General features: G+C 43.4%; 1 protein-coding gene across 1 annotated transcript; it reads right to left on the bottom strand.

The window, feature by feature from the left end:
- Positions 1-4,584: 4,584 nt before the first annotated feature.
- Positions 4,585-12,127, bottom strand: LOC112969899 (fibrinogen-like protein 1). The gene is made up of 7 exons (XM_026073699.1): positions 12,053-12,127; positions 10,507-10,717; positions 9,173-9,332; positions 7,899-7,996; positions 7,733-7,821; positions 5,800-5,990; positions 4,585-4,774 (listed from the first exon to the last, which is right to left on the bottom strand). Exons 1-7 carry the CDS (start codon positions 12,125-12,127, stop codon positions 4,585-4,587), a joined length of 1,014 nt encoding a protein of 337 aa, XP_025929484.1.
- Between the last annotated feature and the right edge of the window lie 1,017 nt (positions 12,128-13,144).

Below are 13,144 nucleotides of genomic sequence, written 5' to 3'. Positions count from 1 at the left end.
TCCTTTCTAATTACTGTAAAGTGCTTCCATATAATTATTTTATGTATGTGTATGTGTAAAATACATGCATAATACCCTGGGAAAGCACATGATAATGAAGTCTTGACACAGGAATAATCCAGTTAGGCTTTATTGCATACAACAGTCATATTTCGTTCATCATCCATAATGAATGCTATTGATCTAGCCTCTTTTACCTTGTGGATCTAGTAGATTATGATGTCCTAAAACATCCGTTCTCCAGTATCCTCAAACAACAGTACTAACTAGCGAATCATTTCCCATTTAGAAAACACAAAACAAAGTGTGAGCAGTTTTCATTGTTTCTTCATAGATATTCTGGAGCTTTGTTGACTGCTTGCAATTGCTCAAATAAGTCATATGGTGATTTTTTTTAGCTGGTTGGATGAAGTTGCAAAAAATTGATACTGAATACTTGGTGTGCATTTAAAATTGAGGGGGTATTTCTCATCATTCAAGATTTTGATATTTTCTTTCTGCCAGTATTTATATAAAGAAAACACAGTAATGTACAAATATCTGCAGGAAATCAATAGAAAAAGGCATGCTACTGGGACGGCCAGAGAAAATTGATTAACAAATTTTAACCTTTACATAAATGTTACTGGAGCATTTAAGCCCCTGTGAAAGAGACCTGTTTAATCTCCCATCCTTTATATAATCATCTTTGCCTTTATTAAACATTTTCTTTTTTGTGTGTGTAAACAAGTTGACTACAGCAAGCTCAAAATAAATTATGAACAAAACGAGTGAAAAACGCATTTTTTTGATGAATACCTGTTTTGCAAACAAAAAGGAAAAGGGCTTGACAACATCTGATGATTCCTGGAGAACCTTATGGTGAATTACAAAAGTTGCATTGATTTTTTTTCATGTTTTAAAATCAGAGATTAAAAACTGGCAATTATACACTGCTGCAAGTATTCAGATCTGTATTAAAAACTCCAGCAGACAACAGAGACAGAGCTCAGGCCAGCAAGAATGACTCAGACACTTTGCTTGCCATTTATTAGAATAACCATCTTTTCAGAGTGTTTGCAAGGAATGCTAAYGGGCAGAAAAGAAGAAGATATTGGCAACTGAGGACTGAACGAGAGAAGGTAGGTACAGACAGAGCTGTTAGTCTTAAAACAACGGTCCCATAAAGAGCTGAGCCCTACATGTCTTTTAACCCATCTTGGGTGTGAAAGCAAAAGTGGCATGTGCTTAGTCCTCTGGCTATAGTCTGTTATCATTCTCGAAACTGGCTTTCAGAATGGAATGATATATTTCCAAATTCACACTTTTTCTCCAAACCAACAGCAGTTTTAAAAGGGAGAGCAGTATCAGGTTGTGCTTTAATCAGTTAGATGGCACCCCACTTACGGGTCCACAGCATGCACAGGTAATTCGCAAAGGTGCACAGTGGTAGGGCTTACTGCTGTAGCCTAGGAGGAGCAAGGATCTAAGTGTTTGGCCCCACGGTCAAACTCCCTGGTTTAAACAATGTTTTTGATGAGTAACATTTTCCAGCTGCTGCTAGAATGCTGTATGTGACTTGCAGTGTGGTGCAAGTTACTTCTTTCTCAGGACCTGTTCCAGCATGCTGTGTTGTCAAAGTTCAGCCCTTTGGCCCAGCACAGTGTTAGTACCAGGTACATATTCCCATTAACTGTCAGCTTAAAATGCCGTTTAAATCATTTTAGAACATGTCCACACTTGAGGACTGATCCAAAGCTAGTCAAATGTAACTAGTCTTTAAATTATCTTGAATGAGCTGGAAATCAGACCTCTAGAGCAATTACTGCTTCTGTTTCTCACCACCCCTGTGCTACGGGAAACTCCACTGTATGAAGCACATTCACCCTGAAGCAGTGAACTGTCAGCTTTAGAACTACATTGCTACAAAATCTGCTTACAGCCTTGGTGAGCCTCAGTGCAGGAGACCCTGAAGAAACAGAGGAGATCAAAAGTACTGCAAAACAACATTCTGTAAGCATTCCTATAACCTTCTGTGGGATTTATTTGAGCCTGGCTGTAGCTCTCAGTACTTGACTAATTGCATTTTACCCTGTTTATTAAGAAAAAAATGGTTCTGAAACACCCTGTACCTCTGTAGGGGGTTTCCTTGTGCTGCAGTTAGAGCAAAGGAGGGAAAGCCTTTTCTAAGCCAGATGCCCCTTTCTGCAACCTTTTTTCAGTGTTGGCCCACATTCAGACCAGCTACTGTAATGCATTAGATGGACTTAGGTACATCTTAAGTCTAAGATGGCAATGAATGAGTCARACCTCCTACCCGCCCAGGCTGCCAGATCTTGGCCCCCTATGTTGTTTGAAGAGAGAGAAAAAGAGCCCGTAACACTTATATTGGTGCTGTCTGAAGGCGGTCCAGCTATAACCCATACCTTTGGATACTGACACAGAGAGAAACAGGTTCTGTACTCCAGACAGAAGTGGYTTTACATTGCTCATCACTCTTGGGGAATTGGACTGTGTAGCAGTTGTCTGACTAAGCCCTACTGACTTCAGCCCATTCTTGATGCTCTAGTAATCGGATGGGCTATGGGCTGCTTAGTGAGCTATCAAACCGCTAGTGCTGGCCCTTTGGTGCTGCAGCTGATTTCCAGCATGCAGCGGGAGTGAATACCAGCCCATAATCTTCACCCTGGCATGTGCTTCCCCAGCCCCCTACTGAAGAATGGAGTTGAGCATCATCTGCCAGGAGTTGGCAAGAGCTTATTGCACTCACACTTGTCTTCTGCCTAGATAAAATTGTCCTTACTGCCCTGGATGCTCATCAGTCATAACATTGTTATATTGTGTACTAAGTGATGCCTTCTTTAAGCAGATGTTACTAGCCCATAGTTAAAATCTTGTGCTAAAATTTTACTGTTGTAAAATCGTACTAGTTCTTCACAAGGGCAAACTCATTCCAGAGACACAGATGTAAGTCTAGTTCCAGATGGGTCAATGCCAATGCTTGGAAGGAAGGCAAGCCACACAGTCTTGCCAGGGCACAGGCTTAAGGAGCACCATTCACTGCAGTGCTGGCCCACTGTGCACTGGTGTTCATTTTTGCAGTCATTGGGAAGTCTAGGAGCAAATGTGAACAAAGTTTACCTCTTGACAAAGCAGAGGAACCAAAGCTACCAAATTTCATACTGAACATCCACATGTCTCAACATTGTCTCCAGGACATGCTTGAGCCATGGAAATTAAACTTGCCTTACAGACCTTCTAAACTAACCAGGACAGCAGGTGCAAAAGCACCAGAGACAACAACAAAAGAATGAAATGTCTTGTATTACAAGCTTTTGCAAGATTTTCACCCAGATCTCTGTTCACTGTCAATGCACAAAATCTGTTTAAAAACAGATACAAAGTGTTAAGTGCTACTCAGATGGCTTTATTTCACATCTTATAGATATATAATACAAATTACAATACATATTGATCTAAAAGCAAATAAATTGAAAAGAACTACCAGTTTAGATCATTATAACTCAGAAAAAATAAGCTCATTCTACAGCATGAAAGTTAAATGATTTGTGTCAAGCTCATATTACTGTTCATTTTTAACTGTTACTAACAACTTCTTAGAAAAGAATTTTTCAGTATTACATTTCTTTCAGTCATTTGTGTTGCTTTCTTTTTCATTTCACTTAGATGAGAGTGAAATTAGCGTGCCTTATGTTTCAATCATTTTCCATTTTCTGTTTTCCCTTTAGTAACTCCAAGTTGTGGGTTAAGTTACAGAAGAAAATACAAATGAATCATGACAGCATTTTATGAACTCCTAAGAATATTTATGCTCATCTTGAATTTAGTAAAATCCACATAATCTAAATCTGGGGTAAAGTCTGTTTGGCAGCATCAGCTATGTTTACATTAGCATGTAGCAGTGTGCTATAGCGATGGATCTGCGGAGTGAAGCTGTTAACAATGAAAGCCAGTGTCCACTCTGTCTTTGTTCTGGGGGGTTTACTTTGAAGTAGGTCTAGTTGGTCTATGCTCATCAGCAGCTGGACTGCATCATCTGCTTTCATCCAAAAGGAATCCAGCTGACATACTCCAGGATTGTTCTGAGGCTGAAGGGTGGGAACAGGGGACAATAGAGTTGCTTAAAAACATGCTCCTGATCTGAAGTAAAACCCTAATGAAGACACATCAGAGAAGGCCAATTCCTCATCACCCTTTTGTTTCTGTTTTTATGCTCTCATAACTCAGACAATGACCATTAAAATCAAGGTGAGAAAGATTTAACCCTTGAAGAGTACAGATAGCTAAAAGAACATGCTTGATCATCCAAGGTCCAGAGAGTTTCTTATAAACACTCTCCAATGAAGTCCTGAGAATTATGGAAGAAGAAAATTGTGGTTATTCCATGACTGAGATCCGTATATTTTCCATTAGATTGTTTGTTAGCTGTGCTCAAACAGCTCATGACTTTAGCCTCAACTAGTAGAAACAGGTGCAACTCCAGTCATCTCAGTGCAGGTTTGCGACTGGCAGCAGCAGAGGGCTGGCTATTGATTTCTACAATTCTTTTTAGCCTATACTTTCTTCTTTTCAAAGCAGCAGATTTCAGCTATCCTGACTGTTCTCACCATCTCCACTCTCCCTGTCAACAAAGAATGGAGCCCTGATTTTCATGGATGTGTATTTTAGCGAGTACCACATCCCATGCCAGGTAGACCAAACAATGCCATTGTCATGGGATCCGTTGTAGCTTCCTGTTTTGTAATATCGTCCATTGAGGTTTACGGCATGGCACCTTGTAACAACGAAAGAGAGGGGGAAAAGAGCATTTAGGGTGAAAAGACATTACAGCAAGGTCAGTATTCACACAATGTACATTTAGAAATATCAAGGGTGGGATTCACTACATAGATGTATCTGTCTGTAGTGAACTGGTTATCTAAAGTCCCACTGCAGCCAACGGAGATCTGGTTAATACAGTCTGTGGAGCCCATAGAAATATGTGGCTCCTCCTAAAGTAGACAGCTATGGTGGTCAGCTGAATCAGTCTGCTGGCTCCCTTGATTGTATTGACTGTGGACATGATTCAGTTGCCTGAACAGAGGTGCCTAGTGCCATTTGGTAGCCTCCAGCTCAAGAGATGGCACCTACATATTGACACCTAAGAACACAGGTGTCTTTTAATCAAATTAAATCCCACTACTGATGTACACTTTTGTAGCTCCACTGACTTCAGTTTACACATGATGAGGGCCCGGCCTTAACAAAGAGGCTCATCCTGCACTAGAGCAGAGAGAAACTCCTGTGCGTGGCATGTCCATGTTCCCAGGGCTGGTGAACCTGACTCCATAACTGCTGATATACTGGACATGCCTTACCAGAAAATGTACCAGCAGGAATAGTAAGGAGTAGCTCACCCCCTAGACACTCTCTACAACAGAGAAATGTCCTTTGTGCACACTTCACTTTACAGTGGCTTCAATTGTTTTCTTTCTTGGGATATAATCCAAAGCACTTCACAGAAATTTCAGTCGGGCTCCTCTCCATCCATGTCATTTCCCCTATGCTTTTATTCTGAACCTCTTTCTTAAAGTGATTGCAACTTATCTGCTTTGCTTCGCAATGAAAGAAGCAGACTGCTTTCCTCTGAGGATCTGTCTTATGAACATCCCAGATTTGGCTGTGTGAGGTGGCATGTGCACACAGCAACCTGCCCTGAAAAATGCCAGTTGCTGTAAGGCAGGCACGTTCTCAGCTGTACTGCCACCCACGTGCTATGCATCCTTCTGAGGGCTGGATGAAATCAACTGTTTTCCATACCTGTTAAACCACCARCCACTCTTGATCTCTATTGCACAGTTGCCTGCCAGGAACTGATCATGATCCTTGTCAGGTGTGGTGAACTGCATCCCTYTGTGAGAGGCTGACCACTGCTCTTCAAAATTGCTCCCACCAGACAGAGCGTCGCCAGCATTACCAGAATAGGTGCCAAACCATAACCTGTAATTGTTCTGCAAGAATGATATGTGAAACACATCTTTGATATCAGTCCTTTTTGCCCTCTGTCCCCTTTTTGAGATCAAATTTGCTCTGTCTGTTGTATCCATTGCCAAAGGTATGACTCTGTTGAAGTCAAGGGTGACTTTTGGCCCTATGCTTTAATGRTATTAGCGTAGATCACTATTGGATTTAAACTTCCAGAAGGGATTGCTAACTACTGCTGCTGCTACAAAGGACTTTAGATTTTATTGTTTTTCAGTAACCATTTGATTCACTATACAATAAGCTGGAAGGCTCTTCCTGGCTCATCGAAAGCAAACCCTGTTGGAGAAAACTGTAGTAATTGCCTTCATAGACTGATCATGGTTCAGCTAAAACAAGTCCTCCTCCAAGAACTAGAAGCCATCTGAGTTTTAGCTAAATTATCCTGTCCTGGTAGGAATACTTAGAAGAATAGTTCCATTGTGCACAGCTAAGAAATCTAAGAGACATTTGATAAGAGTTTGATAATAATTTTTGTGAAGAGTTTTTTTTTTTTGTCATCATATTTGGCTTTTATTTATGAAAAAATAGCAGTAAGGCATTAAAATCAAATTGTGCTATCTTTTCATAAGAAATCTTGAATTTCAAACTGAACAAAATGCATATATTTCTGGAGTGGTGATGAAATTGGAGATAGGATTGGTCCATACAGTGGAACTCAAATCCTTGAATATCCAGGCTACTTATCATGGTGCGCAGAGAGGCAGTCCTGAAGAAAACAGCCCCTGCCTTGAGCAGGAAGCTGTCTAAAAACTAGCAAACAATCATAGAAATACAGGGATGTCTGTCTTCTGGCTCTCTGTGCCTATAGCATTAAGTATAGTGTTACAGATACCTCTCTTCAAGATGGGAGCTTATAACTATTCTTTCAAAGCTTTGATTGGAGTTCACTGTAGAGGGGTAGAGTAGAGGGTGGTTGCCTTTTATGTGACAGCCTGAAATATTCAACTATGAAGCAGAACAGGGTTCAGTTTCCCTGCAGATATTCAAGCCCGTATCTCCTCCCTCATGAAAGGTTGTTTAACTATGAGGCTGGATGCAAGTGCATGTGGGACCCTCTGCATCCTACGGCAGAGGGCTGGCCTCTGTGCAGCAGGCAGTTTGTGGTTCATAAGCTAGCAAGAGAACACGCATGACTCTAACTCTGTGGTTTGGGCGCTCCGCAGTTGTGAGGAAGGAGTCCGGGGCTTAGATCCCTGCTCCCAGGACTGTCCTCACCCAGAAAAAGTGGATTATCTATTCCAGAAACAGTAGCAGGAATAAGGATGAGAATTCCAGAGCTTCCTGTGCTCAGCTGAGTGCCCTAATTACTACATTAAAGTCAGGATCTTTTCCTCTGTCTCCTAGACACTCAGAGGATCTTGCAGATATACCCCTTGTTTTAGGATTTCAGGGTGGCTTAGGCAAGAGCTATCGCCTGAGGTAGTTTTGGGCATGTGCACAAACAGGACTATTTGTTGGCACCTACTAAGTAGGTGGGAAGAGCTGTAGGCTCTTCTGAGGTTAGGCAGTGGCTGGTCTGCAGGCAGTGTGATGTGGTCCTACCTCTCCTCAGCTTGAATCACAGTCAACCAAACCAGAAATCCCAGGGAACCAGAGCAGGTGAGTTTTGCAGAGCTATAATTACAACCCTGACACTAAAACCTGATGCTGCACTGAGCTGCACACTGACTGATAAAATAAGCAAATCACTGCTCTCTCCATTTCTTACCTGCTCATTCATGAGCTGGAATTTTTCATAGATTGCATAACGTCTTTCTCCATGCCAGTCCATCAGGTCAATCTTTAATGAGGTCTCTCCTAAATATGAAGTATCCTGTTAGATGAAGTATCTCATGCAAATTGGAAGAGAATCTGAGGAGGGAAAATACTCATACCTTGAGCGAGCAGGTCATAGATGTGCTCATTGCCCAGCCAGTATTCATCATTCTTTCCCTGGAATTTTCCAAATCCCAGTTTGTAATCATCCCATTTCCTGCAGCGAAATACAAATATCAATTTCAGTATGTGAGGGAATTAGACAGTTTGTAGTACCCAGTTGTGGTAACAAGTAAATCTTCAGCTGTATTTCTAGACACTGTTTTCTAAAAGGATCTGCTTCAGCACTGCTGAGCAGATAATTGTCACTGTGCCTTAGAAGTAAATACAACCCACATCTTACTTCTTTGTCTGTTAAACCTGTGCACACGCATATACGGGATCAGTCTTTCAAACTGCCAGATGCAGTGCTTGCAAAATGAGGTCAGAAGCTAGGTGGAAAGAGAACGCAGTAGCTGTCATATTAGTCTTCRGTACAGTGTCTGATATTGTTCCTCAAAAAGTCAAATTCAAATTTGCTCCTGGTTGGAAATTAATGTTGCAGTCTTCCATATACTACAGTCTTGGCTGTGATGCAGTAACTGAATAGAAGATGCAAACAAAAGCACCTGGATGAAGTTAAAAGGAAAATATCTGGGTCTGCTTTGTGTTCCTGTTCCACCTGGGCTGAGAGCTGAACTACCATGGCTAGGTGAGTACCATTCTGTGGGCAAGCTACCTTAGAGCTACTTGAGGTTGCTCTTCAATGGACTGTGCTCACTTCAAGAGATGCTTGTGACTGCAATGTTAAACATGCCCTAAAAGCGGGCATGCTGTGTTAGTGAGTTTATTCACATTTCTCCTCTGTGATGCTACTAGAGAATCTCTCCTCCTGGACATTTCCAGGTAAAAGTCATCTCCCTGGGCTTTAGCACAAAGAAGGACAATCTTTTTGAATCATCTGAATAAGGAAATAGATTTTACAACATGCTGAACATGATTCCTGATACAAGAAAGGATAAGATGTTCAAATGGTCCCAGACTACGTGCTGACAGCAGATACCTGCCAGTTTGGTGCCTTCAACAGATGGTTGTCTCCTATCATGATAAAACAAACACATAAACACATACACACTTATTCGAATGCAGAAAAGCCAAGGAAAAGGCATCATAAGCCCATTCTGAAAATGGGCTCATGCTACCAATAATTGTCCGTGCATTGTTCTAATCCAAAGAGTTATCATCATTCCAATCTTGTATATTTAGCTTCTCAAATTTGGGGTTTTGACAGCCAGTGGGGGGAGAGCTGGAGGCCTCGCTGATAGACTTGTTGATAGGTCACCAAGCCACCCACCTGTTGAAATTCTCCTTGCCGTTACTCCGCCGCTGAATTACAGTCCACCCCCCACCATCAGACATGTCACAGTACACCAGGAAAGGCTCTCGGTCTGCTCTGGGCCTGATCCTGTAGTATCCGTTTTGAGTCTTCTTCCTATTAAACACTGCAGAGCAATCTAAGCAGAACAATATTGGTTTGTTAAATGAGGAGACAAGCAAACAGGCACATTCAGCCAAGAGAAGACATCACTGAGAGGCTGTATGGGACAAGGACAGTTGCCTGGTCAGTGTATAGCTTTGCAAGCCCAGCAAAGCCAAAGCAAACAGTTCAGCATGGTACTAGCAATACAGCCTCAAGAGCTTTACTGCCATTCCCAAATTGTTGGTGAGATATGGAACAGGTGCAGCATGGGCTAGGGCAATGGCAAGTGAGGGGTGTAGGACCAGGGCTGGCTCTGTCAGCAGGCACTGTACAGAGACTAAGAAGTGGCAGATGGGGTTAGATGGGTCCAACTGCTCTTCAGAGCTGAGTGTCAGGGAATGATGCAGATCCTATTGTCATTGCAGAGCAGGTAATTTCCATGTGGAATATAACCTGGGCTGGACTTGGGAATGGATAACAGCCTAAAATTTCTAAAGCAAGAGGCTGAGTTCCTGTGACAGGCTATATCAGGGTTGTATTCAGGAGGCTTTCAGAACCTCAGTGCTTCCCATTTTAAATTTAAGGCCCATGAATGATAAAATCTTGGCCACAGGTTAAATTAGTCTACATTTCCAGCTATGGCAATATTATTAAAGTGACACAGAGGAACAGAGCATGCACACGTGTTACTGCATAGCACAAGTGACCAAGGAACAGAGAAACAGGGAGGCTGGATTCCTCCAAAGAGGTTTCAGTGTCTGCAGTGCAGCTAGGTGCTCTGGGCTCCCTGTAGTCAGTGAAGGGAAACAGACACTTGGAGAGCACAACCCATCTCTTCCTAAAGCAGATGCTTAAAGCAGGCCAGACAGATCACACCTGAGAGATGCCTGTTCCTCTCTGCACTGGAAGTCTCAGGTGACAAGCCCAGATGCAGATGTCTGCGTGATACCTGGCTGGTAGCTGCCTAGAGCTGGACCAGCTAACTGGCCCCATGGCATGTCTGTTAGTGCCAAGGCCACCAGTCTGCCCTTCACCTTCTCACGCATCTGACTGCATTGGAAAACACAACCCACTTGAACATTTCAAAAGTTAAAAAGCTTTTTTTGCAGTAGGAGCAGAAATGAAATATAYCTCTAAATGGGATGCTGCAGGAAGAAATAGACATTTTGGCCAGCTGAAATTTCCTCATATTCTACTGCAAAATATACCTGGATCATAGACTATCAAATTTCCACTGGTTGTGGGTAAAAGCACCTCATGCTGCATGCTCCTGTTGCCCGAGAACAGCTCACTCTTTGCTCTATGATAAGTATTCTCCAAGACGTCCTTCAGTTGTAGTTCATATAAGTAAAGCAAATCCTGAAGCTGTTTTAACCTTTGTCTTAATTTGTTGTTATCTAGGAGGCAGATATCCTTTTCCTGTGGGGGAGAAAAGAAGGTACAGTGATAAGAACAGAGAGACAGAGAAACAATGAGAACATATTCTGCCGTGATCCTGCCATGTCACACTGTGCATTGAGGCAATTCAGTGTTGGTCCTTCTCTAAAAGACATGAATCTTGCAGGCTGGTCTGTTGAGTTAAACCCAGTGGAAAAGGGGTTTTTACGATGGTCTTGCTACTGATGTAGGCATCACAGAATATGACGAGATATGAAAAAAATGTCTTTGGACAAGTGACATTCAGCTCTACTCCCATTTAATGAAATCAAGGGGAGGGCTTGCAGACTATGAAACTGCTCAGAGTAATAAGAAGGGAAAAGCCTGGCTCTAGCACTGCAGCCAGGCCAGACCAGTGAGGTTCCAGAAACCTCTTCTTGTCAAACTGGAAGATAAAAAAGCTGATATTTGGAGCAGTGAGCTTACTGGAACCAGTGGAGTAACTTCAGAGCAGCGTTACCATAACCAGAATCTGGCCCACATTGGCTGGGATCAACGTTTTCAGCAACACCCTTATCTGTGGCTAGCATTACTCCATCAAAAACAACAAGAAAACAGAGCAAAATCTCTTCCAAGGCAACCAAGCAAACCCATGCAGTAAGAATCACTTGCTGCTTTTTTTTTTCTTGAGTGATACCAGATCAGGACCAGCTCTAGGCCTAAGCAAAATAAGCAGTTGCCTAGGACAGCAGATTGCCACGTGTGCTAAAACAGCCCAGCTGCCTCTCCCTTGTCCTAGGCCTCCTTGTTTCCTTGGGAGAGGAGGATGTCCAGGCTGGGGGCACGCAGGGACCGGCTGCCGGCACTCTGAGCTTGCTGTGCCCCYGCGCAGGGGGCCGAGCGCTCCTCGCCGAGCCCTGCACCTCCTGGGGATGGCCCAAGCGCAGTGTGCTCACCACAGCAATGCAGGTGGCCGCATCCTGTGCCTGACTCCTCTTCCCCCTTCCTGCTTTTTAAATTTCAGTSAATAAAAAGAAGGCAGTTTTCTCTGAGGAAACGGCGCAAAGGGTCTATACGTCTTCACCATAAAATTGCATTTTTTTCTTCAAAGGGCTTTTTTTTAATTGCTGTTTTTAATTCTTGGTAATATCAGTCCAGCCAACCAGAAAGTTGCCCAGACCCTAATTCCATGAAAGCACTGTACTATCAGGACAGCAGGAATAACCTTCCTTGAGCTGCAGACAGACTCCTTTTTGCTCTACTCCTGCAGAATCAGGTGCCTTTTGTGGGGGATCACCTAGCCCTGCGTGACCAGAAATGCTAAGCTGCTGGCATGCTGCAGAGGGGTTAAACAGACTCAAGCCAAGGGATACGCACCGAAAACCTAGATGCAGGCGAGCCTAAGCTGACCAGGAGAAGGAGCAGCAGCACCCAGGGCATCATCACACTCATTTCTTCCCACCTGAAAAAAAACATTCACAGACTGCACTGGAAGTTTCTTTAGCATCTCTCACAACTTAAACCCTCCTCACGATCACATTTAATTCCCCAGTAAACACTACAGGACTTGTTAAAGAGGTTGCTTGAAACTTCAGGCAGCAAAAAGTAGGGGAGAAGACGCGTGTTAGAGAGAGGCTGAAGCACTGCAGTGCACTGACACTGGGACCCAGGCTCAGGTCCAAGGTCCTGCTTCCTGGGATGAATAAACACCCAGTGTGACTCTCCAGCAGCCTCTGCCCTGCTCACGAGGGCCCACGCACATGGGAGGTTCCTTAGCAATAACGCCTCTGTGGAGTACTCCTTGCCAAACTACTTGGCCAAAATCACGTTGTCCTGATTCAGTCTAAATTCGCTAAAGCTAGCAGGAATTTTGTTTCGTGGGTCTGTGAGCATAGGGATTGCCCCTCCATGGATTAGACTAAAGTCTGTCAATGTGGGAGCTGCAAAGATGCGATGGGATTACCTCAGAGGCAGAGGACACATGTGGCAGGCACCCTTGTGCCACACCGAGCTGTGGCACGGAGTGGGCACAGGATGGCTGTTGCCAGGATTTCAGGGGAACAGATCTCGGCTGCTGGTCCGCCCCAGCATGCAGAGAGTGCTTTGGTCTGAGCGTCTCAACAAGGAAAATGCTAAACGTCTGCCACCAGGAACATGCAGCTGAATGCAAGTGAACAGTACAGATTGTTCACAGTGTGCCTGCGCAGTGCTTTTTTTTTCTTAAAAAAAAAAAAGAGAGAATAAAAAGAATTCTGAAAAATATGGTAAAACAGCTCCCCCACTTTGCATCTGGGAGTGCTGCAGAAACGGCTACCCAGATCTATGTCCTCGGTAGTTTGCTATGACACTATTAGCATCACCACTGTGGCTCAGAGCTTTACTGCTTATAGAGCTGGCAAAGCTGATGTGATACTGGAGCTGTCTGACAAGCTGGGCAGGCCAGGGCCCAAAGCAAACAGAAAAGAACTG

This window comes from Apteryx rowi, unplaced genomic scaffold (assembly GCF_003343035.1).
Source record: "Apteryx rowi isolate R43461 unplaced genomic scaffold, aptRow1 scaffold_372, whole genome shotgun sequence".
In the NCBI taxonomy this organism is placed as follows: domain Eukaryota; kingdom Metazoa; phylum Chordata; class Aves; order Apterygiformes; family Apterygidae; genus Apteryx; species Apteryx rowi.
The sequence above is the reverse complement of the archived record's forward strand: the minus strand, read 5'-3'. Positions and strand labels throughout refer to the sequence as shown.